Source organism: Oncorhynchus keta, chromosome 23 (assembly GCF_023373465.1).
Source record: "Oncorhynchus keta strain PuntledgeMale-10-30-2019 chromosome 23, Oket_V2, whole genome shotgun sequence".
Taxonomy (NCBI): Eukaryota; Metazoa; Chordata; class Actinopteri; order Salmoniformes; family Salmonidae; genus Oncorhynchus; species Oncorhynchus keta.
The window spans coordinates 17605251-17628058 of NC_068443.1; the positions used below are offsets into that span (position 1 = coordinate 17605251).

Below are 22808 nucleotides of genomic sequence, written 5' to 3' on the forward strand. Positions count from 1 at the left end.
TTGGTTGACACTTATCTTTCCCCATTGACTCCAATGTATTGACATAAACGACAACCCTGTGACACTCATCTTTTTCATTGAATGCAATGCATTGACATAATTGTCAACCCTGTGGCACTCATGTTTTCCCAATGACTGCAATGTATTGAGAAAAACATCAACCCAGTGGCATTTGGATGACATTTTCAGGCTGATAATGGGCTGTTCAGGCAGCATCAAAACTCATGATAATACTTTTTTTTCAGTCACGAATCAGTCCCTTTTATTAATTCCCATTGACATTCAAGTTTTGTGATATGGATGTGTATGTAGTGTGCCGTGTGTTGCAGACCAATCAGTCAGAGGAACCCGCTGGTCTCCTCTTCTGGGATCGGTTTCCCTCCAGATACAGCCTGTTCTACCGGTGATTACAGACCACAGGGAGTCGTGACTTTTTCAATGAAATATATTCAAAAACATATAGCCCAAGCACTTTTGTATGGAAAGAATGTACATTTCTCTGTAAAGGAAAAAAAGATCACTTGGAAATGTGGACAGATTCCATTCCAGTTCCCCCCTCCCCCTCTCACCCACTTTTCTTTCTCTTTCCCTCTCCCCCAACCTTTCCTCCCCCTCTCCTTCTCTTCTTCCCTTCTCTCTGTCCTGTATGGCTTTCAGCACTGTGTTTCTCGCTGGCTGTTCCAATGCCTCTCACTAACTCTCTGCTTCGTCTGCATTTTTGAAGTCTCCAAAACCACACAAAACAAACCATAATTCCTTTTCTTTTTTTCCATTAATACTTGTTTTGACTCTGGCTCGTATTGAAATTTGATCAACAGCAAAATTAGAAAAACATCCACACAGCTTGGAGTACATAAGTCAGCTGTGAAAGCGCAATACATGATGCATGATGCACAAATATAGTGAATAGAAAACCCAATGTTTTCTGTTGGATGAGTTACAGCTTCACCTTGGCGCCTGGTTTATTTCAAACATATAAAATACAAATCATAAAAGCATCAGAAGATGGAGAAGTTGGAACAAAGTAGATTGAATGCTTTCTTAAGAAGTTATTACAACTAAAGATATTTACACACCTCTAAAATAGGCAACATTTTATCTCTAGTGTCTAGAATGGATATACAGTATCAATGCCATACCATAGGTCAGTTGTTTTGATTTCTTCTCCATTGTAACTTATATGTCTGGTACTCCTTGCTCTAATTCTAGTGCTGCCAGTGATGCCTGGATAGTAGTTTCTAAAGGAAGTGCTGAGGGTCTCTAGGCCTGCAGGAAAAACCTGTCGTCTGCCTGCAAATTAGCTTCACATGTGAAATACTATGCCACCTCACACAATGAGGTCACACAATGTTTGTAGTCAATGTCTGTGAGTGGGTTTGAGATAGGCAGTACTGTACATGTGTTGGTTGAGGGTTAAGATGGTCATGGTTCTCCCTCTCTAGTCTCAGTCTATGGGTCTGACCATCATGCGGACTCCCTTCATAGAGTAGAATCCTCCGCCGTAGTCCGCCCAGAAGATTCCGTCCTGAAACTTGCTGCGATAGACCCCACCGGAGTACCAAACACCGTTCAGATTGGCCTGGCCACAGGAGTTGTACCACCAGCCTCCCTTATGGAAATGTGCACAGTTACCTGCATCGAGAGAATATAAATAGTCCATTAAAAAATACCCATTCAGTTTGGCTCATATGCGTTCTTAAGGACCTACTGGATGTCTTAGGTGTTTAGTCAACAGTGTATCATTTGATTGATTGACCCACCTGAGAAGGCGTCCTTGTCTTGGTCCAGTGTGGTGAACTGCTTGCCGTTGTGGCTGCTGAGTGAGTCACCAGCATTTCCCTGATAGGTGCCCAGCCTCAGGCGGTAGCCCTCGCTCTCAGGCTCCAGGTGAAAGCTGCTGTACTCAGCATACACTTTCTTCCCCACCCAGTCCTCCAGCTCCACCAGAAGTCTGTAGTCAGACTGCTTCCCTAAGTTGTAGATCCCAAGCAACCCCAGCCAGTACTCACCGTCTATGTTGCCAAATCCATTCTGAGAAAGACAGAAATAAAAAAAATAGTCATTGGTTTTGTAGTCAGAGTGGTTTAAAAAGAGGAATGTTAAAATAAGGAATACTGTAAATCAACTTTTGTCAAAAAGTATGTTTGGAAGACAAGACAAGTAATCTTGGCCAATCATTTAATTTACTTTTTGATTCTCCTGCAAGTTAGTATTAATCTTCCTTGGACATAATAATATATAAGACAAACAATCATTTGATATTCGCATTGAATTACTCGACTGTAATTAAAATTGGCTATACAGATGAAACTAAAGACATTGTGGAATCCATACTGGAAAATAATAAGCATCAATCTTAGAAATGGGGGCTTTCATTGTTCATATTTCAACCCCAAACAACAGTTGGAATCCCTGCTAATGGTGATGACACTGGCCCCACTGTGTGTGCTGAAAAACCATGACCAATCTGTACCTGGCTGTTCTCCTCAGAGCACTTCAACACTAAATGGCTGTGGTCTGATTTGGTTTCTGATTGCGAATTAAGTAGTCCAGCCGGGAATTATGATTGTCCTGGTTCTCCACTACAGCTGTGTGTGTGTGTGTGTGTGTGTGTGTGTGTGTGTGTGTGTGTGTGTGTGTGTGTGTGTGTGTGTGTGTGTGTGTGTGTGTGTGTGTGTGTGTGTGTGTGTGTGTGTGTGTGTGTGTGTGTGTGTGTGTGTGTGTGTGTGTGTATGCATGCGTACGTGTTTATACAGTATGTGGTGGATTGGTGGTGGGAGATTGATTCACAACCACTCATCTATGTCGAGGAGAGTTATTAAGTTCCAGTTAAACATACGCTTGCTAGCCTGGCAGAGCTATATGGAACGCTGAATCAAATCTTCAAGCAAGAAGCAAGGCCAACGCAGATACAGTTCATCCTTAAGATGTACTGGATGGATGTAGCTAGCAGAGCTGTAGTGGTTTGGAACGTAAATGTTGGAGATTGAGCGGTGGAACATACCTTCCTGCTGGGTCTTCCTATGTTTCATAGTGGCAATCTCAAACTTAATCTCTTCAGCATGAATACGCTGAAACACACATTATATTATATTATAAGTGAAAACACAAGGGGACCAGGCCTTGGAAAGGATCCCGAGACACCAGACCAGATGAGTTCCTTTGGATAGGTCATATAATGGCACCATTGTTGTCTCTGGTTTAAAGGTTTTGTAAGAAGAGACTGGACAGGCAGAGGTGTCTTTGTCATTGTCACCTTGTAGGCGTCCCAGTTCCTGAAGAAGTTGACGGAGCCATCCCTCCTGCTCTGGATGACAGTCCAGCCTCCGTTGTCCAGGCCCTGCTCACACCACACCTGCATGGGCCTCTCTGCCTCGTCAGGTTTCAGCAGGTACATACCGCTGGTGCTATGGCCAGCCTCCTGCGCCTGAAGACAGTCCCTGAAAGGACCTGGGGCAGGATGGATGGAGGGATGAAGGGAGAGATGGAGGCAGAGATGGAGGAATGGGGAAGAGATGGAGGGATGGGGAAGAGATGAATGACCAGAGGGAGTGATGGAGGGATGTATCTGTTACAGACCTTTAATCACCAACCAGATGTAGGCAGCTAAACCAGTGAGTGTGTTTATTATTCTAGTTTACCTCTTACTACAGTTCATTTGTTATACATTTGTCTTAGAGAAGATGTGGACAGTTAAAAACAGTGACTCACTGGGTGCAGATGTCATTTTAACGTCTAGGTCTGATTTACATTTGGTTGTCAATTAACGTGAGTTCAACGTGAAATCAGTCAAAACATTTAATCAGGATTTAGGTTCAACTTTGGGTGGAAAAAAAGACTAAGTTCCTTTATTTTGATGACTTTTTGAAAATCCAATCAGTTTTCCACGTTGATTCAACATCACCTTGAATTTTTTTCTTGAAATGACGTGGAAACGATGTTGATTGAACCAGTTTTTGTCCAGTGGGTAAATTGTTTAATGTGAGATGAATATTTTCCTAGTTTATAGAGGAGTGTAGCTACTGTATTAGTCTGTATTAGCCTGAGCAAGCAGTGGTGAAGTAAACCAGAAGTGCTGCTACTTGTGGTTAGGGGAAGGAAACCATGTCATTCCATCCTGGCTTCTGTCCATGCTTAGCATGAGAGGGAGCAGTCCTGGAGAGGGTTTGCTTTCATACAGAGCTGCCTTCAAATCACACATGCTTTATTATTCTAAATGTGTCAGGAATTTTGGTTGATGAGTAGAATCGCACAGGCTTTTCCTTTCTCTTTTCTTTCTTCTGATTTTAGACAAGACCACATTTTTATTTCCATCGAGGTCTTTCTTTCTGGTGAGCAGCACCAAACCTAGTTCCAGCTGAACCTAGTTCCAGCTGATATGCAAATGTTTCATAATAAATACTCAGTCTGAGAAGAAAATGAACCTGCTGTTCCATTCATTCACCCATTGGTCTGAGGTTGTGAGGTTCATTTAGAAATACCTGTTTTACCCTTGGCACCAACCACCCACCCACACATCCCACCAACCACCCAACCTATTAAATGACTCAATCAATCAGTTCCCTCACCCTCTGCGCTGAAGTTGCCCTGCGGAGCCGTCCGGAGCTCCAGGGTGCCTCCTGTGGGTGCCGGCCCCACTCGGGAGCTCCTGTCTCTGGGGAACGCCCGGCTATGGTCCCTCTGGATCTCGTTGGTGAACCTTGGGATGCTAACCGGTATGTTCTCCGGCACTACCTGTACCAGCGGTGGGCCCTGAGGAGGCTGCTCCTGCCGCCGGCCGTACACCTGTAGACAGCGCTCCTCCAGGGCACCAATCAGAACCGACTGGTTGTTGACCATGGCAGAGAGCGTGGCGTAGCGGACCTCCAGGTCGCGGTAGCGGGCGGCCAGACGTAGGGACTCTGCTGTGGCGTTGAGAATGCGTCCCTCCAGCTGAGCCAGCTCCAGAGAGTTGTCTCTCTTCCTGATGATCTCATGAAGCAGCTGCATGTAAAGCTGGGTCACCCTGGAGTTCATGTTCCTGCTCTCCTTCCTCAGCAGCTTCATCTCGTTCACCATGTTCCCGTCCACATCCACCACCAGCTTCAGGTTGTCCATCTCCCGTCTCTGTTTGGAGAGCAGGTCCCTCACTGCCGCCACATCCAGGCGGGTCACGCGATCCTTGTCCGTGTGTAGGCCCCGGCTGGCGCAGATGGGCCCTGTGATCTTCTGCTCAGGGACCAGGAAGGTGTACGAGCACTTTTTGGGTGGTTCTCCTGTGTCCCCTGGGGCCCTCCGCCTTCGGGTCAAAATGGGGGATCTGAGGCCCTCACTGCTGCCCCAGACAGACAGCCCAAGCAGGACAAACAGACATAAAGCTCTGGGCCCCATGGTCAGTCTCTTGGTTACTCTTCTCTTCTTCCGTTCCTCTACAGCTGACGGCTGTGTCACTGTTGCACCTAAAACACAGACGGGAAAGCGGGGAAATATGTGGTTGAATTCTTAGCAGTGGTGTGTGCAAGCATGCAGAAATATGTTATCACAGCTCCAATTCTGGCTTCAGTTCATTTACTCCTGGGTGTTCCTTCATGCTACTGAGCATGTTTGGTTAGCTCCTGTTATCATCTCCCCTGCTTAATCAAAATTCTCCAAAAGCTTCCAGGTTGTATCTTTAGATTTGAGAAAAGGGCTAAAGAAAACATTTGTATTATTATGTGGACGGATACTGTTAGAAAAGGTCTGTACTCTTCCATAAAAAAGTCTGAAAACCAAGTAGAGAATTTTTGTTTGGCATTAAAGGAAGGCAGACATGTAGCCCCAATTCTAAATAAAATATAAAGGTCTCAGAGAGACCTGTGCACCTCTTTGGCACCAGTTGGAGGACAATGATTGTTTCAGACTGACCCATTTTACTCACATCCTATTTCGTCTGGATGGCCTAAATATGGAGACATTTGGTATCGGCTGAATTTGGTACAGAATTAAAGAGCTGGATGTGTGAGACTGTGAACATGAATCTCCTGGTTTATGAGTAATGTTTTCTGGGAATCTATTTTAAGAGGAGAGGCTCACATTTTTACCTTATTGGTCTTGACAAAGAATGGAGAGCAGGGAGGGGTGCTGTTAAAAAATGCATGTTAAGTGAAAGACCCCTCCTTTTCAATAGATAGCTTGGCTTGCCTCCGGGCATTCAGATTGCTAACAGCAGGCCAAACGTTAAGACTGATGTTGCACTTCAGCCAAACCACAACTAGAATGGCGTATGCAGAGGATGTGGGCCAAAAAGGTTAAATAACCCTCAACCATCCAACACTTTTGACAGGCGCACATTATGACCTACTTCACATCAATAGGCTACCCATCAAAACAAATCCCCTGGATTCAAACATACTGAGGAAGCAAGGACTCACTGTCTCTTGAATGGAAAAAGCAGTGGGGGCACTCAATCATTTCTGCCTGCGGTCTTTCATGAAATATTCTAAGCTGCATTGAAGGTTCCAACAATACTTAATGGGAGGATGGTGGCAGTATTACCTAAACCAAAATGGTGACAAAATTGTTCCCTTTATCACTGTCAAGAGAGAGAAACATTGTTTTACTGCCTGGCTTTGGCAGTAGACAACATACATTTTGTTCATGTATGTACTATTGATTTAGTTATTTGTCATTAGCAGTGCAGCACTGGAAATCCATTCATTTCCTTTGTGTCAGGCTTTCAGACAAATCAAATCAAAAACACCCAAAATACAGACTAACAGATGAAAAATAGTTTTAAGGAAAGTTGGAGGAGAGATTTTGAAAATGATATTAGAATTTGAGACTTGGTTCTTGAGCATAAGCCATCAGCTGTCTCTCCTTCTTTTAGTAAAAAACACTCATTCATAATCACTCTCAATAATTTGGCATCAGTGATTGACCCTTCTTAAAAGTTAGTCCCAAACCCCAATTACAGACTCAGATAAGTGACAATGTTTACACAAAAGGCTCAGTATGAGAATCACAGGACTATTAACCTAATAGTGTGTTATTACTGCTATATGTGTCTGTCGCTAACAGCCAGCCTAGGCCTGCTGGTCTTCATCAAGTCAGCCACAGTCAGAGCATGACATTTTTAATTGACTTATAAAAAAAGTATCCAAAGTACATTTTCCTACTCAGGCAGAGCCAGACCAATAGCTCATCAATATTAATGGGGCGGTTTGCATCCAGACAGGTCAAACTTGCGGTGACTGTCCTACAGTACAGTAGGCTAGCAGAGGACAGTGCCAGTCATTGGGGTAAATGCCCTCCAGTGCCAGCGGGTCACTGGCTGTTCTGTTGTGACTCAAGTGTGTCTGTCCATTCACTGGCATGCCCAGGGGGGATGTTTGCTCAGCCTTTTCCCCCCTACCTTGTGTCTGTCTAATAGCTGGCGCTTGTACGTTAATAAACCATTGATAACAGTTAATACACCTTTAACAGCAGCTACTAAAGAGGTAATAAACCGAAAATAAATTAGCACACGAGTGTATTACAATAAATAAATGAACAATTCATTGTGGTGAATGGTGCCAGTTCTGGGAGGCTTCTATTAAAGTACAAGACCTTTGTAATGACATTTCTACAAAATGAACTACTTAAATATAATAGACCGCAATTTGGTAATCACAGAAAATAAACAACCACGTACCCATGGCGATGACAAATACGATCTACAAACTATCTCTGGTCTGAACAATACCGGAACTGGAATTTGCCATTGAGGCATCTGTTGAGCAATGTTTAAGAAAAGACACACAGGACAGTATAGGCCACAGGAAAAGAAAAGTGTGTACACACCTGTAGCTATGTGTGAAGACAGCCTGTGCGTCTCAACGTTGTTTGCTTCTTCTGCTGGTGCTTGTCAGAGGCTTGTGGGGGCCGATGTCTCAGTCTCAGTTGTGGCTCTGTATAGCGGCATGCTCTTCACTCTCCTGCCTTCTCCTCAGTACTGGTCTCTCTGTCTCTCTCTCTCTCTCTCTGGCCTCACAAACTGGTTAGTGAATGTCTGTGCAGACACACACACACACACTCACAGTAGGATGGAGGCTGGTCCAGAAAGTTTGAGCTAGCCTGGGGGGGATGGTGAGTTTTTCCCTCTGGAGTGGTAGGTTGTCCTGCCTACTCCCTCTGTCATAGTGCTCCTAAAGAATAACATCACTCCTCCTATTATAAGGTTCCAATTGCTAATGAAAGAAAAAAAGAAAAAGAGCAAAATCTACTAAGCCTGGGTGCCTGGAATTGGTGTGTGGTGATGACACCCACTCAGGATCACACACACATACTCACTCTTGCCATTGCAGCTTAGAGCATGGAATATGTCTCACTCACACAAACTCTCTCTCAGTCAGGCATAAACATTCAATCTGTGGTTAAACTAGGAAACTTTCCCATATACGCCATACACACACTTGTTATTAACAACTCTCAATCAATTTTATTTTAGCAAAGCTCTTTGAACATTTCTCTCTCATACATACTCCATCTCTGTCAAAAACACTGGTCCTACAAGTCCTCTTAGAAGAACTGATCTTAGGGATATTGGCAGCTGTGTTTATTTGGCTACGGACACAACATGTGGAGGTCTTAGCAGACAAAGACGTCTTTAGACAAAATGTTTGGGACGTAAATCCCAAGGGAGGAAATAATTTTGAGTGTGGGAGAAGGGTATCACTTGGAAGATACTGGGATGGGGGACTATTAAACTTTCTTGACTGCGGTGTGTGTGTTCATATGTTTTAGTTTCTCTCAAAGGTGGTCGTTTGAATATAAAAAGAGGTCTCTAAATAAATTATATCGGAATGTAGAAGCACTTAACTCTGGAGAAAAGGTCCCTTATGAATGTGAAGGACACCCGAAGCATGTAGCATTTATTTATTATATTTTTTAATTTATTTAACTAGGCAAGTCAGTTAAGAACAAATTATTATTTACAATGACGGCCTAGCCCGGCCAAACCCAGACGACGCTGGGCCAATTGTGCGCTGCCCAATGGAACTCCAAATCAAGGCAGGTTGTGATACAGCCGAGCAATTGATTTCATGCTTTCTCCACCCCTCAAAACTCTTTAAGGAACCTGTTACAAATCACATGCACAGATTATATTTTATTATTGTGCCATAGTCCTCAATAAAAAAGTAAAGTCAGGAATTATAGTCAATGAAATAGATTGTTCTGTCGGATTTAGACACTGTACTTTTTTAGAAATTGTGTTTTATATTTTTATTTAACCTGTAATTAACTCGACAAGTCAGTTGATTAGAACAAATTCTTATTTACAATGACGGCCTTGTGCACCGTCACCCAATCACGGCAGCATGTGATACAGCCTAGATGTGATACTGTAGGCTAGTGATTTTTTAAATGTTTATTTTATTTCACCTTTATTTAACCAGGTAGGCTAGTTGAGAACAAGTTCTCATTTACAACTGCGACCTGGCCAATATAAAGCATAGCAGTGTGAACAGACAACACAGAGTTACACATGGAGTAAACAATTAACAAGTCAATAACACAGTAGAAAAAAAAGAGAGTCTATATACATTGTGTGCAAAAGGCATGAGGAGGTAGGCGAATAATTACAATTTTGCAGATTAACACTGGAGTGATAAATGATCAGATGGTCATGTACAGGTAGAGATACTGGTGTGCAAAAGAGCAGAAAAGTAAATAAATATAAACAATATGGGGATGAGGTAGGTAAATTGGGTGGGCTATTTACCGATAGACTATGTACGGCTGCAGTGATCGGTTAGCTGCTCAGACAGCAGATGTTTGAAGTTGGTGAGGGAGATAAAAGTCTCCAACTTCAGCGATTTTTGCAATTCGTTCCAGTCACAGGCAGCAGAGAACTGGAATGAAAGGCGGCCAAATGAGGTGTTGACTTTAGGGATGATCAGTGAGATACACCTGCTGGAGCGCGTGCTACGGGTGGGTGTTGCCATCGTGACCAGTGAACTGAGATAAGGCGGAGCTTTACCTAGCATGGACTTGTAGATGACCTGGAGCCAGTGGGTCTGGCGACGAATATGTAGCGAGGGCCAGACGACTAGAGCATACAGGTCGCAGTGGTGGGTGGTATAAGGTGCTTTAGTAACAAAACGGGTGGCACTGCATCCAGTTTCCTGAGTAGACTATTGGAAGCTATTTTGTAGATGACATCGCCGAAGTCGAGGATCGGTAGGATAGTCAGTTTTACGAGGGTAAGTTTCGCGGCGTGAGTGAAGGAGGCTTTGTTGAGGAATAGATAGCCAACTCTAGATTTGATTTTAGATTGGAGATGTTTGATATGAGATGTCCACATATTCTAGGTCGGAACCATCCAGGGTGGTGATGCTCGTCGGGCGTGCGGGTGCAGGCAGCGAACGGTTGAAAAGCATGCATTTGGTTTCACTAGCGTTTAAGAGCAGTTGGAGGCCACGGAACGAGTGTTGCATGGCGTTGAAGCTCATTTGGAGGTTAGATAGCACAGTGTCCAAAGAAGGGCCGGAAGTATACAGAATGGTGTCGTCTGCGTAGAGATGGATCAGGGAATCTGTGGCACCCCCATAGAGACTGCCAGAGGATCAGACAACATGCCCTCCGATTTGACACACTGAACTCTGTCTGCAAAGTAGTTGGTGAACCAGGCAAGGCAGTCGTTAGAAAAACCGAGGCTACTGAGTCTGCCGATAAGAATATGGTGATTGACAGAGTCGAAAGCCTTGGCCAGGTCGATGAAGACGGCTGCACAGTACTGTCTTTTATCGATGGCGGTTATGATATCGTTTAGTACCTTGAGCGTGGCTGAGGTGCACCAGTGACTGGCTCGGAAACCAGATTGCACAGCGGAGAAGGTACGGTGGGATTCGAGATGGTCAGTGACCTGTTTGTTGACTTGGCTTTTGAAGACCTTAGATAGGCAGGGCAGGATGGATATAGGTCTGTAACAGTTTGGGTCCAGGGTGTCTCCCCCTTTGAAGAGGGGGATGACTGCGGCAGCTTTCCAATCCTTGGGGATCTCAGACGATATGAAAGAGAGGTTGAACAGGCTGGTAATAGGGGTTGCGACAATGGTGGCGGATAGTTTCAGAAATATAGGGTCCAGATTGTCAAGCTGATTTGTACGGGTCCAGGTTTTGCAGCTCTTTCAGAACATCTGCTATCTGGATTTGGGTAAAGGAGAACCTGGAGAGGCTTGGGCGAGTAGCTGCGGAGCTGTTGGCCGAGGTTGGAGTAGCAAGGAGTAAGGCATGGCCAGCCGTTGAGAAATGCTTGTTGAAGTTTTCGATAATCATGGATTTATCGGTGGTGACCGTGTTACCTAGCCTCAGTGCAGTGGGCAGCTGGGAGGAGGTGCTCTTGTTCTCCATGGACTTTACAGTGTCCCAGAACTTTTTAGAGTTAGAGCTACAGGATGCAAATTTCTGCCTGAAGAAACTGGCCTTGGCTTTCCTGACTGACTGCGTGTATTGGTTCCTGACTTCCCTGAACAGTTGCATATCGCGGGGACTATTCGATGCTATTGCAGTCTGCCACAGGATGTTTTTGTGCTGGTCGAGGGCAGTCAGGTCTGGAGTGAACCAAGGGCTATATCTGTTCTTAGTAATGCATTTTCTGAATGGAGCATGCTTATCTAAAATGGTGAGGAAGTTACTTTTAAAGAATGACCAGGCATCCTCAACTGACGGGATGAGGTCAATATCCTTCCAGGATACCCAGGCCAGGTCGATTAGAAAGGCCTGCTCACAGAAGTGTTTTAGGGAGTGTTTGACAGTGATGAGGGGTGGTCGTTTGACTGCGGATCCGTAGCGGATACAGGCAATGTGGCCGTGATCGCTGAGATCCTGGTTGAAGGTCAGGATGACACCTATGAGGGTGTCCTTGTTTACAGATTTAGGGTTGTGCCTGGTGGGTTCCTTGATGATTTGTGTGAGATTGAGGGCATGTAGCTTAGATTGTAGGACTGCCGGGGTGTTAAGCATATCCCCGTTTAGGTCACCTAACAGAACAAACTCTGAAGCTAGATGGGGGTCGATCAATTCACAAATGGTGTCCAGGGCACAGCTGGGAGCTGAGGGGGGTCGGTAGCAGGCGGCAACAGTGAGAGACTTATTTCTGGAGAGAGTCATTTTTAAAATTAGTAGTTCGAACTGTTTGGGTATGGACCTGGAAAGTATGACATTACTTTGCAGGCTATCTCTGCAACTCCTCCCCCTTTGGCAGTTCTATCTTGATGGAAAATGTTATAGTTGGGTATGGAAATCTCAGAATTTTTGGTGGCCTTCCTAAGCCAGGATTCAGACACAGCAAGGACATCAGTGTTTGCAGATTGTGCTAAAGCAGTGAGTAAAACAAACTTAGGGAGGAGGCTTCTGATGTTGACATGCATGAAACCAAGGCTTTTTCGATCACAGATGTCAACGAATGAGGGTGCCTGGGGACATGCAGGGCCTGGGTTTACCTCCACATCACCCGCGGAACAGAGGAGGAGTAGGATGAGGGTGCGGCTAAAGGCTATCAAAACTGGTCGCCTAGAGCGTTGGAGACAAAGAATAAAAGGACCAGATTTATGGGCATGGTAGAATATATTCAGGGCATAATGCGCAGACAAGGGTATGGTGGGGTGCGGGTCTAGCGGAGGTAAGCCCAGGCACTGGGTGATGATAAGAGAGGTTGTATCTCTGGACATGCTGGTTGTAATGGGTGAGGTCACTGCTTGTGTGGGAGGTGGGACAAAGGAGGTATCAGAGGTATGAAAAGTGGAACTAGGGGCTCCATTGTAAACTAAAACAATGATAACTAACCTGAACAACAGTATACAAGGCATATTGACATTTGAGAGAGACATACAGCGAGGCATACAGTAATCGCAGGTGTTGATTGGGAGAGCTAGCTAAAACAGCAGGTGAGACAACAGCTAATCAGCTAGCACAACAACAGCAGGTAAAATGGCGATGACTAGGCAGAGAGTTCAGATAAACTACACACAGAGCCTGAGTGCGGCTGGGGCCGACAGATAAAAACATAAAAAACATAAACAAACAGAATGAGTACTGTGATTAATGGACAGTCCAGCAGGCATCAGCTATGTAGCCAAGTGATCAGTGTCCAGCAGGCATCAGCTATGTAGCCAAGTTCACAGCAAGGATCCGGTGGAGTATTGGGCTCTAGCCGTGTATGAGTGTGGTTCGGTTGAACAGCTGAGTAGGCCGGGAAGTGGGCCTCAGGGATAGCTTCGGTACTGCGTGCAAGCTAGCTGCGTGCAAGATCAGAAGTAGTGGTCCAGGGATTATGGTAGGAATCCGTCGTTGTTGTCGAGAGACAGCTATCCAGGCAAAAAATAAAAAATAAAAAAAACTGGCTGGCTGTGCAGAAGGTAAAAGCCACTAGCAGTGGCTAACAATGACTCAATAGCTTATAGCTAGTTAGCTGGTTAGCTTCTGGAGGTTCTTGAATGTGTTCTAAAAATTAAAAATAATAGCGATTCCGTATTATTGGATCACATTGGGTGATCCAGAGGTACATCTGAATTTAATTTTGCTTCTTTATATAACCTTTTCCTCCAGTCTATACAAGTATGGATCAACCACAAGGAAAGGTTTTAAATAATTATAAATGCTTTTAATGTCCAAGAAACAGCAAGTGAAAGCCAAACTGAGTGATCTTCTATGAGTGCAAGAATGGGTATTAATCATGTCTCCTTGTCTTGAGATTTTCATTTTTTTTTGTGGTGAAAAGATGGTCTTTCCCAAGGCAACTTTTGTACATAATACACTGGATTGAAAAGCTGTATATTTGTCTAACAGGCATATATTGAATCAAAAAGTGCAATATTTAACCCAATAACAATCAATCGAGAATGAGGACATTGTTCCACACTAAAATAAAGTACGTTTTGCTGATTCTTGATCTGTGCCTAATGGCAACGTGCACATGGGTCCACATAAAATGCACCTTCAGCTATGTTGAACTGTTAAACCTAAATCATATCTGCTCATACACAGCCACTGAGGGATATAATTAATACACAGCACTGTCTCCTGAGGCATGTGTGCTCTCTGCTGGAAAAAAAGGCTAATTGCAGGTGTGTGTTTGCTTATATTCCAAGTTCATAGGTGGTACTGTTACACTTTTAGCTAATGCACACACTTCCGAGGATAGAAGAAGAAGATGCAGCGCATGCGCGGAATAAGTACGTTAGAGGGTTAGTAATGCCGCGTTCAAAACAACTGGGAATTGGAAAAATACGTGGTCAAATCATGACTTCTGTGATCTTCAGGTCGGAACACTAGAAAGAGGCCAGAGTTCCGGAGTTGGAATTCCGAATTGGATGACTGTTTACATTTATTTTCCACAGTCGGAGATCGTTTTTCCAGATTTCCAAGTTCCTGTGAACGCGGCATTATACCAATCTGAGTGTGTCACACAATTATAGTCGTTATGGCAGCCCATGCTAGTGAGCTTGAAATTGCTAAGAAAAATTTAACAGAAGCAATTGGTGATAATGTCAAACAGTAAGTATGCTACCGTTGGTTGATGTTGTCCTTACACGGTATGTTTGTTTTACTTTCCTATTTCGCAAGTTGGTTTAAACGTCTACAAATAGATAGCAAAGCTAGCTAACGTTAGCTGTCTGCAAACGGCTATGCGGTGACTAGTGTAACCTTAGCTATCTTACTGAATGTTTATTTCCTCAATTTGCATATCTTTTAAAGTTACTGGGCGAACTTGAAGCTGTGGTTCAAACAGAAGATAAGCAAGGAAGAGTTTGACATCGAGGCTCGTCGCCTTTTGGCACAAGACAACGGTTAGTGCAGATATTATTCGACATTCTCTGTTTCTGTGTGTTGGACCAAGCTGGTCCGTGGAGCCCTGCATCTTTCCATTAACCTCGTTTTTAGTGACTGGCTTCATTATACTTTTGTTACTCACCAAAGTCAATATGTTACTAGAGTGCCGATTAACTTTTCTCTGAATTAGCGAGCTGTTGTTTCGTTAGTCCAAAATACGTAATGTGAGCACTTTATTTACCGGCACTATCCATGCGTCTGATCTGCACAAAGACCAGAGCTACAGTTCAATGCAAAAAAAGAAACAATTTCAAAGCTAACTCTCCCAATCTTCCACCCTCTCAGTTCATGTCCACAATGACTTTCTCCTGGCCATTCTCACTCGCTGTCAGATCATCATCTCCACACCAGGTAGGTTTTCCAATGTAGAATGTATCGATATCTTAATTGAAACAGTTTCCTCACATCTGTATTTTTTTTAATTGGACCTTTATTTAACTAGGCAAGTCAGTTAAGAACAAATTCTTGTTTTAATTGACGGCCTAGGAACAGTGGGTTAACTGCCTTGTTCAGGGGCAGAAACAACAGATTTGTACTATGTTAACTCAGGGATTTGATCTTGCAACCTTTCGGTTACTAGTCCAACACTCTAACCACTAGGCTTGACCACAAACCTGACTGCAACCTCCTCCTCTTTTCCAGAGGGTGCTGGATCTTTGCAATGGGCAGGTGGCTCAGCCTCCAAGCCTGGCAAGCCTGCCAAAGGAAAGAAGAAGTTCTCCTCCAGGCAGAAATTTGATGTGAGTTGTTAATAATAATGTATTAATTTTGTAAAGTGCTTTTCATTATCAAGAATAATCTCAGTGCATAAAATAGAATAGGGGGGAAAATAGATATATCTCTAATGAAAGTAACAATCAGTCTAGGAAGAACGGTAGGCCAGCCGATAGAGATTAGTCTTAAGGCTTGCTTTAAAAGCAGTCTGAACGGGTGGGTATAATTTGTGGAACGTTCCAACAGGAATCTGTTCCAAAAACTTTGAAGTACAAGGTTGCCAACAAATGCATACAAAGTAACATGGATCAATTCACCTAACGTTAGCTAAATAGCTGCCGAATAGGCATCAACTCATCACGTATCTTATTTGTAATCTTTGAATAGGCTACCAGAGTGAGGACAGACATTTTTCAGAATAAACATGGTGAGTGAAAAAACGTAATTAATTAGCCCACTCCCTACCTATCATTCTGCCGCTATACAACTTTATATGCATTGTTTGTTGGCAACCTTGTTGTTTATGAAGTTTTTAGAACAGATTCCTGTTGGAACGTTCCACAAATTATACCCATCCCCCTGAACAGCCCTAAGATTATCTGGAAGTTCCGTGGGCGTGGGAGGAAAGGCCACAGTCGCCCATTGTGTGGAGGCTGGTCCTAGGGGTGTGGTCCTAGGAGTAGTTTGGTGCGTGGAGGTTCATAGGGGGAGAGTAGGTCAGACGGGTAGGTTGGTCTGATGTCATTTAGGGCTTTGTAGACCAGGAGGATAATTTTATATTAAATTCTTTGAGGAACAGGTAGCCAGTGGAGATCAGCAGGAATGGGATTGATATGGGTAAACTGTTTTTGTTGGTCAGAATCCTTAACACACGTGTAACAAATGTGATCATACTTCCTAATTTTCTTCCAGTGTTTATGAAGAATATTGTTGCCCTTGCATAATAGGAGGTGGCAATAATGTATGGTTTAGATCATCTTTCTGTTGAAGTATAATGGTGTGTGTGTGTGTGTGTGTGTGTGTGTGTGTGTGTGTGTGTGACCCATGGCATCTTCAGCATCGTTTCCAGCCCCAGAACCCTCTGAGTGCGGCCCAGCCCTTTAGCCCACGGGAGGCTGGGGGTGACGAGGACGAACTGAAACTTAGTGCCCATACCTTGCTGCTGCCCACCCGTGGCCAGCTGGAGGCCCGCATGATGGTCACCGCCTTCGAGCTGGGCCTAGACAATGTCATGGAGGACGCTGTCAGCACCATGATCCATGCTGTCGAGGTATGTGTGCGCGATACTGGTACAAGATATGAGAAGGGTTGTAGAGTTCCTGTTTTCAGTCTAGGGCTTAATCCCCCCCGCGCCTTAACCCTCCCCATCGTTTGAGTGTCCCTCAAATGGACCAACTAGTGGTAGGGAGAGATATCATAACCCTAGGAAATGGGACATCTCTACATCATTGGCGCACAGCAGAAACTGTCAAAGGATTGTTTACCACGCAATTCATTGACGTCAAGCCTTGTTTATCACAATGCCTGTACTGGCGGCAGGTAGCCTAGTGATTAGAGCATTGGGCCAGTAACCGAAAGGTTGCTGGATCGAATCCCCGAGCTGACAAGGTAAAAATCTGTTGTTTTACCCCTGAGCAAGATAGTTGTTCAGGGGCAGTTAACTGACTTGCCTGGTTAAATAAGAGAGAATTAATAGATTCTTTTTTTCTCCCTCATGCAGCATATGTTCTTACCATATGAGCAACAAATGAAAGAACTGCAAAACAACAATGTGCCCTAATCTACATATCTTCTGGCTTTGGTTCAATGTGGAGTAGTACTGAAGTAGGACTTTAATCCCATAATAACAGTTTGACGGGGGGTGTATTGGGATTGAACCTAGGACAGATTATTTTATGCTTTGATACATGCTTTGTCTTCCCCCTTTGTACCCCCTCCAACATCAGCAGTCCACTCAGGATTCTCTAGGTTACTACTGTATTTAACCTGTTGTCCCTCCACTACCACAGAACCACCTGAAGGATGTGCTGACTGCCGTGGTGTCCAGGAGGAAGGCCTACCGGCTGCGTGATGGACACTTCCCCTACGCCTTCGGCAGTCATGTCACCCCACAGCCCTACTTGAAGAACAGCCTGGCTGCCTACCAAATCGTCACTGAATGGTAAGGAAGTCAGAGGTCAACTGTCTGCAGCTCTCCACTGTCATCTACCTCACATCAATTAGAAGAATGTTCAATTAAATATCTAACTTTTTGTGTCAATGAATCGCAAAGAAACTGAAATGTAATTACAATGCTATTATTAGAAAATTACATCCTGGTAAGCAGCTGACTGTAGAATAAAGTGTTACCAATTGTTCTGTTCCAAGTAAACTTCCAGGGTCAACTTTAAGGGCCTTTTATAAACATCAGTAGTAGCTAGCTAAATGGTTGTTCAAACAGCATATTGTGCTGTATGTTCATGAAGCAGAAGTAGTAACAGTTAGGTGAGGCAGGAGAGCTGCCAGTATAGCACCCTGCAAAAAGGATCACTGGATATAGGTCTGTCAAATACCTAGATTTTAAATTTACAAATGGCAAGGTGCAAAAAGGGCAACGTAGTGCATCATTTTTGCACCATTCTGTAAGGTTTTCTTGTTATTTCTAGAGAGAACTCCTTTGCGGTTTTGGGGGCCAGGCAGCATTTCCTTTTATATCAAATGTATTTATATAGCCCTTCGTACATCAGCTGATATCTCAAAGTGCTGTACAGAAACACAGCCTAAAACCCCAAACAGCAAGCAATGCAGGTGTTGAAGCATGTTGGCTAGGAAAAACTCCCTAGAAAGGCCAAAACCTAGAGAGGAACCAGGCTATGAGGGGAGGCAAGTCCTCTTCTGGCTGTGCCGGGTGGAGATTATAACAGAACAAGGCCAAGATGTTCAAATGTTCATAAATGACCAGCATGGTCAAATAATAGGTCTGTAGCACGTCCGGTGAACAGGTCAGGATTCCATATCCGCAGGAAGAACAGTTGAAACTGGAGCAGCAGCACAGCCAGGTGGACTGGGGACAGCAAGGAGTCATCATGCCAGGTAGTCCTGAGGCATGGTCCTAGGGCTCAGGTCCTCCGAGAGAAAGAAAGAGAATTAGAGAGAGCATACTTAAATTCACACAGGACACCGGATAAGACAGGAGAAGTACTCCAGATATAACAAACTGACCCTAGCCCCCCGACACAAACTTCTGCAGCATAAATACTGGAGGCTGAGACAGGAGGGGTTAGGAGACACTGTTGCCCCATCCGATGATACCCCCGGACAGGGCCAAACAGGAAGGATATAACCCCACCCACTTTGCCAAAGCACAGCCCCCACACCACTAGAGGGATATCTTCAACCACCAACTTACCATCCTGAGACAAGGCCGAGTATAGCCCACAAAGATCTCCACCACGGCACAACCCAAGGGGGGGGGGGGTGCCAACCCATTACTAATAGATTACCTTTATGCTCTTGAATCAATGTCCGTACTGACCAGCTGTCTTTCTCCTCGTCCCCCAGCCCACCTCCCAGTGCGTCTCTCCCTGCGGGCCCACCCCCTCAGGTGTCACCAGACAATACTGAGCAGCAGGCTGCTCTCCTGTTGGCATGTTCTGGTGACAGTCTCCCTGCGCCCCTCCCTCCTATCAGCATGTTTGATCTCTTGGAAGCGTTACAGGTGAGGAGATTGCAGCTTCAATTGGCTGTACCATCCCATGATATACAGTGGGGGAGTATTTAGTCAGCCACCAATTGTGCAAGTTCTCCCACTTAAAAAGATGAGAGGCCTGTAATTTTCATCATAGGTACACTTCAACTATGACAGACAATGAGAAGAAAAAAAATCCCAAAAATCACAATGTAGGATTTTTAATGAATTTATTTGCAAATTATGGTGGAAAATAAGTATTTGGTCACTGACAAACAAGCAAGATTTCTGGTCTCACAGACCTGTAACTTCTTCTTTAAGAGGCTCCTCTGTCTCCCACTCGTTACCTGTATTAATGGCACCTGTTTGAACTTGTTATCAGTATAAAAGACACCTGTCCACAACCTCAAACAGTCACACTCCAAACTCCACTATGGCCAAGACCAAAGAGCTGTCAAAGGACACCAGAAACAAAATTGTAGACCTGCACCAGGCTGGGAAGACTGAATCTGCAATGGGTAAGCAGCTTGGTTTGAAGAAATCAACTGTGGAAGCAATTATTAGGAAATGGAAGACATACAAGACCACTGATAATCTCCCTCGATCTGGGGCCCCACGCAAGATCTCACCCCGTGGGGTCAAAATGGTCACAAGAACGGTGAGCAAAAATCCCAGAACCACACGGGGGGGACTTATTGAATGACCTGCAGAGAGCTGGGACCAAAGTAACAGAGCCTACCATCGGTAACACACTACGCCGCCAAAGACTCAAATCCTGCAGTGCCAGACGTGTCCTTCTGCTTAAGCCAGTACATGTCCAGGCCCGTCTGAAGTTTGCTAGAGAGCATTTGGATGATACAGAAGAAGATTGGGAGAATGTCAGATGAAACCAAAATATAACTTTTTGGTAAAAACTCAACTCGTTGTGTTTGGAGGACACCCAAAGAACACCATACCTACTGTGAAGAATGGGGGTGGAAACATCATGCTTTGGGGCTGTTTTTCTGCAAAGGGACCAGTACGACTGATCCGTGTAAAGCAAAGAATGAATGGGGCCATGTATCGTGAGATTTTGAGTGAAACCCTCCTTCCATCAGCAATGGCATTGAAGATGAAACGTGGCTGGGTCTTTCAGCATGACAATGATCCCAAACACACCGCCCGGGCAACGAAGGAGTGGCTTCGTAAGAAGCATTTCAAGGTCCTGGAGTGGCCTAGCCAGTCTCCAGGTCTCAACCCCATAGGAAACTTTGGAGGGAGTTGAAAGTCCGTGTTGCCCAGCAACAGCCCCAAAACATCACTGCTCTAGAGGAGATCTGCATGGAGGAATGGGCCAAAATACCAGCAACAGTGTGTGAAAGCCTTGTGAAGACTTACAGAAAACGTCTGACCTCCATCATTGCCAACAAAGGCTATATAACAAAGTATTGAGAAACTTTTGTTATTGACCAAATACTTATTTTCCACCATAATTTGCAAATAAATTCATTAAAAATCCTACAATGTGATTTTCTGGATTTTTTTTCTCATTTTGTCTGTCATAGTTGAAGTGTACCTATGATGAAAATTACAGGCCTCTCATCTTTTTAAGTGGGAGAACTTGCACAATTGGTGGCTGACTAAATACTTTTTGCCCCACTGTACCTATAGCCAAAAACATTGATATTTTAATTGATTTCCTTTTCACTTGCATTCAAACGAACTCATTATTCTGTCTAATCAAAAGGCAAAGCTGAACAGAAGGTATTTATGTAAATGTGTGTGAAATCAAAAAATAAACAAACTACTTTATTGCTAATGTATATGCTTTTCCTTGATGTAGGTCCACCGGGGTGTGATGCCCTCTCACACCATGTATGCCCTGAACATGGAGCGTATCCTGTCCCGACTGTGGCACCCAAGTCACGAGGAACTGGAGCAGGACCATGTGCACCGCCAACGCCATGCAGGGAAGGACGGCCTGCTTGTCAGCTGAGACACACAGACGGTCAGGTGGACACGCAGACAGGTCGTGGTTGGGTAGGGCAGAGACAAATGGAGAGATGAACACAGTGTTGAAGCACCTATGTGGGTCCTATACCCTGCCTTGAAGCAGAGCGAGAGGGAGAGGATGATCTCTAAGACTGGATTAACACTCCACTAGGGAGTGCAACCAATTCACCACGCAACACAACTTTACACTAGTGTTAATAACGTTTTAGAGTGTAAACCCAGCCTTAGATGCATATCGGTGTGGAAGACTCACAGACCTGTAATGTAGAGAAAGAAAGGAAGTCCCAGTGTTGTGGTATGGTCACAGACATGGCTTTTTAAGGCACTAACATGTCTATACACATGCACACACATCTCTCCCATAACCCCTGACTGTTTTTTAAATGCACTGTTAACAAGTTTGGGTGCATTTCTGACCTTAGGGTGAGTTTATTTTGTTAGTTAATTTGTCAGTGTTACTTTTGTATTTCCCACACCTCTGTGAACAAATGTTGCGGCCCCGTTTATTTTGATATTGACATGCTCTTGTAGAATTATGCCTGAACTTCACTTGGGTCCTTGTTTACTGTATTTTGTCACAGCGATGCATGCATCACAGTATGTATGCAAATGTGTATAAATGGTTTTGTATTTTTTTTCACCAATTGTTTTTAATATCAGTCAAAAATGGCAAAATTAAATAAAAAATATATTACACTTCTGTTAACACAAGTTTTATTGAATACATGTTTTCCTATTACATGTTCATAATTTGCCCATTTTTAATCTTCAGTTAAAATAGATTACTAAGTTATCTTCTATTAATTAAATAGTGTATCTATTTCTATGGTGGAATAGAAATGTCATCTTTGGGAATAGGTGTGTAGAATGTTCCCCCTCATTACTCATGTGCACTTGAGCTCTGTAAAACACCACCAGTGGTATGTCCAGAGACTGAAGAGGAAGTGCGACACCCCACTCTTGTTTTCTTCGGTTCAATTAACTAAGTAGGCCAGACACAACTGCTATAGAGCTTGTAGACCTAAAAAACGAATGATTTACCTCTGGTTGTTCAGCCTTGGGCAAAATTAATGGAGAAAGAATAGTTAGTCGGTTAACATGACCTTTATGAACTATGAAGCCTTTTATGTGAGTTTGGTCTTACATAAAAGCTTCAGTGTAAAAAAAAAGCCACGTTAGCTGATGAAGATCTCATAGAACAAAATGTATAAGCTCCCCTAAACCTGTGTTTACCCCACCTTATTTTAAGCGTTTATCCCAAAAAACTCACTATTTCCGTAGGCTTTGTTCAACGAACCATAGCGGAGTTTCTGCCTACAAAAAAAATCAATAATGCTCCCATTTTTTTTTCAATGGTAAACGGCCTGCGTGAACTATCTTAATTTTTCCACCATCTTTGGTACGACTACTAGGCCTACTACAGACCAGCATTTTCAACAGAACACCGTATTTTAGGCACACTTTCGCGAATCCTACCTCTTTTCCTAACCTTAACCTGCTACGTTAATTCTCCTAACCTGCAACGAAAAAGTAACTTTGGTATCAAAGTGCCGTGAAAAGAGTGTCTCCAACACCCACCCGTCATAGACAAGGTAGCTTGCTCACAA

General features: G+C 44.0%; 2 protein-coding genes across 2 annotated transcripts; one reads left to right on the top strand and one right to left on the bottom strand.

Moving 5' to 3' along the window:
- Positions 1-614: 614 nt before the first annotated feature.
- LOC118375406 (angiopoietin-related protein 1-like) lies at positions 615-8127 on the bottom strand. Its single transcript, XM_035761948.2, has 5 exons — positions 7798-8127; positions 4569-5438; positions 3257-3450; positions 1761-2031; positions 615-1632 (listed from the first exon to the last, which is right to left on the bottom strand). Exons 2-5 carry the CDS (start codon positions 5368-5370, stop codon positions 1445-1447), a joined length of 1455 nt encoding a protein of 484 aa, XP_035617841.1. The 5' UTR covers positions 5371-5438; positions 7798-8127; the 3' UTR covers positions 615-1444.
- Positions 8128-14155: 6028 nt separating this feature from the next.
- tada1 (transcriptional adaptor 1) lies at positions 14156-21912 on the top strand. Its single transcript, XM_035761949.2, has 8 exons — positions 14156-14492; positions 14694-14785; positions 15114-15179; positions 15471-15568; positions 16600-16812; positions 17552-17703; positions 19083-19239; positions 21032-21912. Exons 1-8 carry the CDS (start codon positions 14419-14421, stop codon positions 21182-21184), a joined length of 1005 nt encoding a protein of 334 aa, XP_035617842.2. The 5' UTR covers positions 14156-14418; the 3' UTR covers positions 21185-21912.
- Positions 21913-22808: the final 896 nt, after the last annotated feature.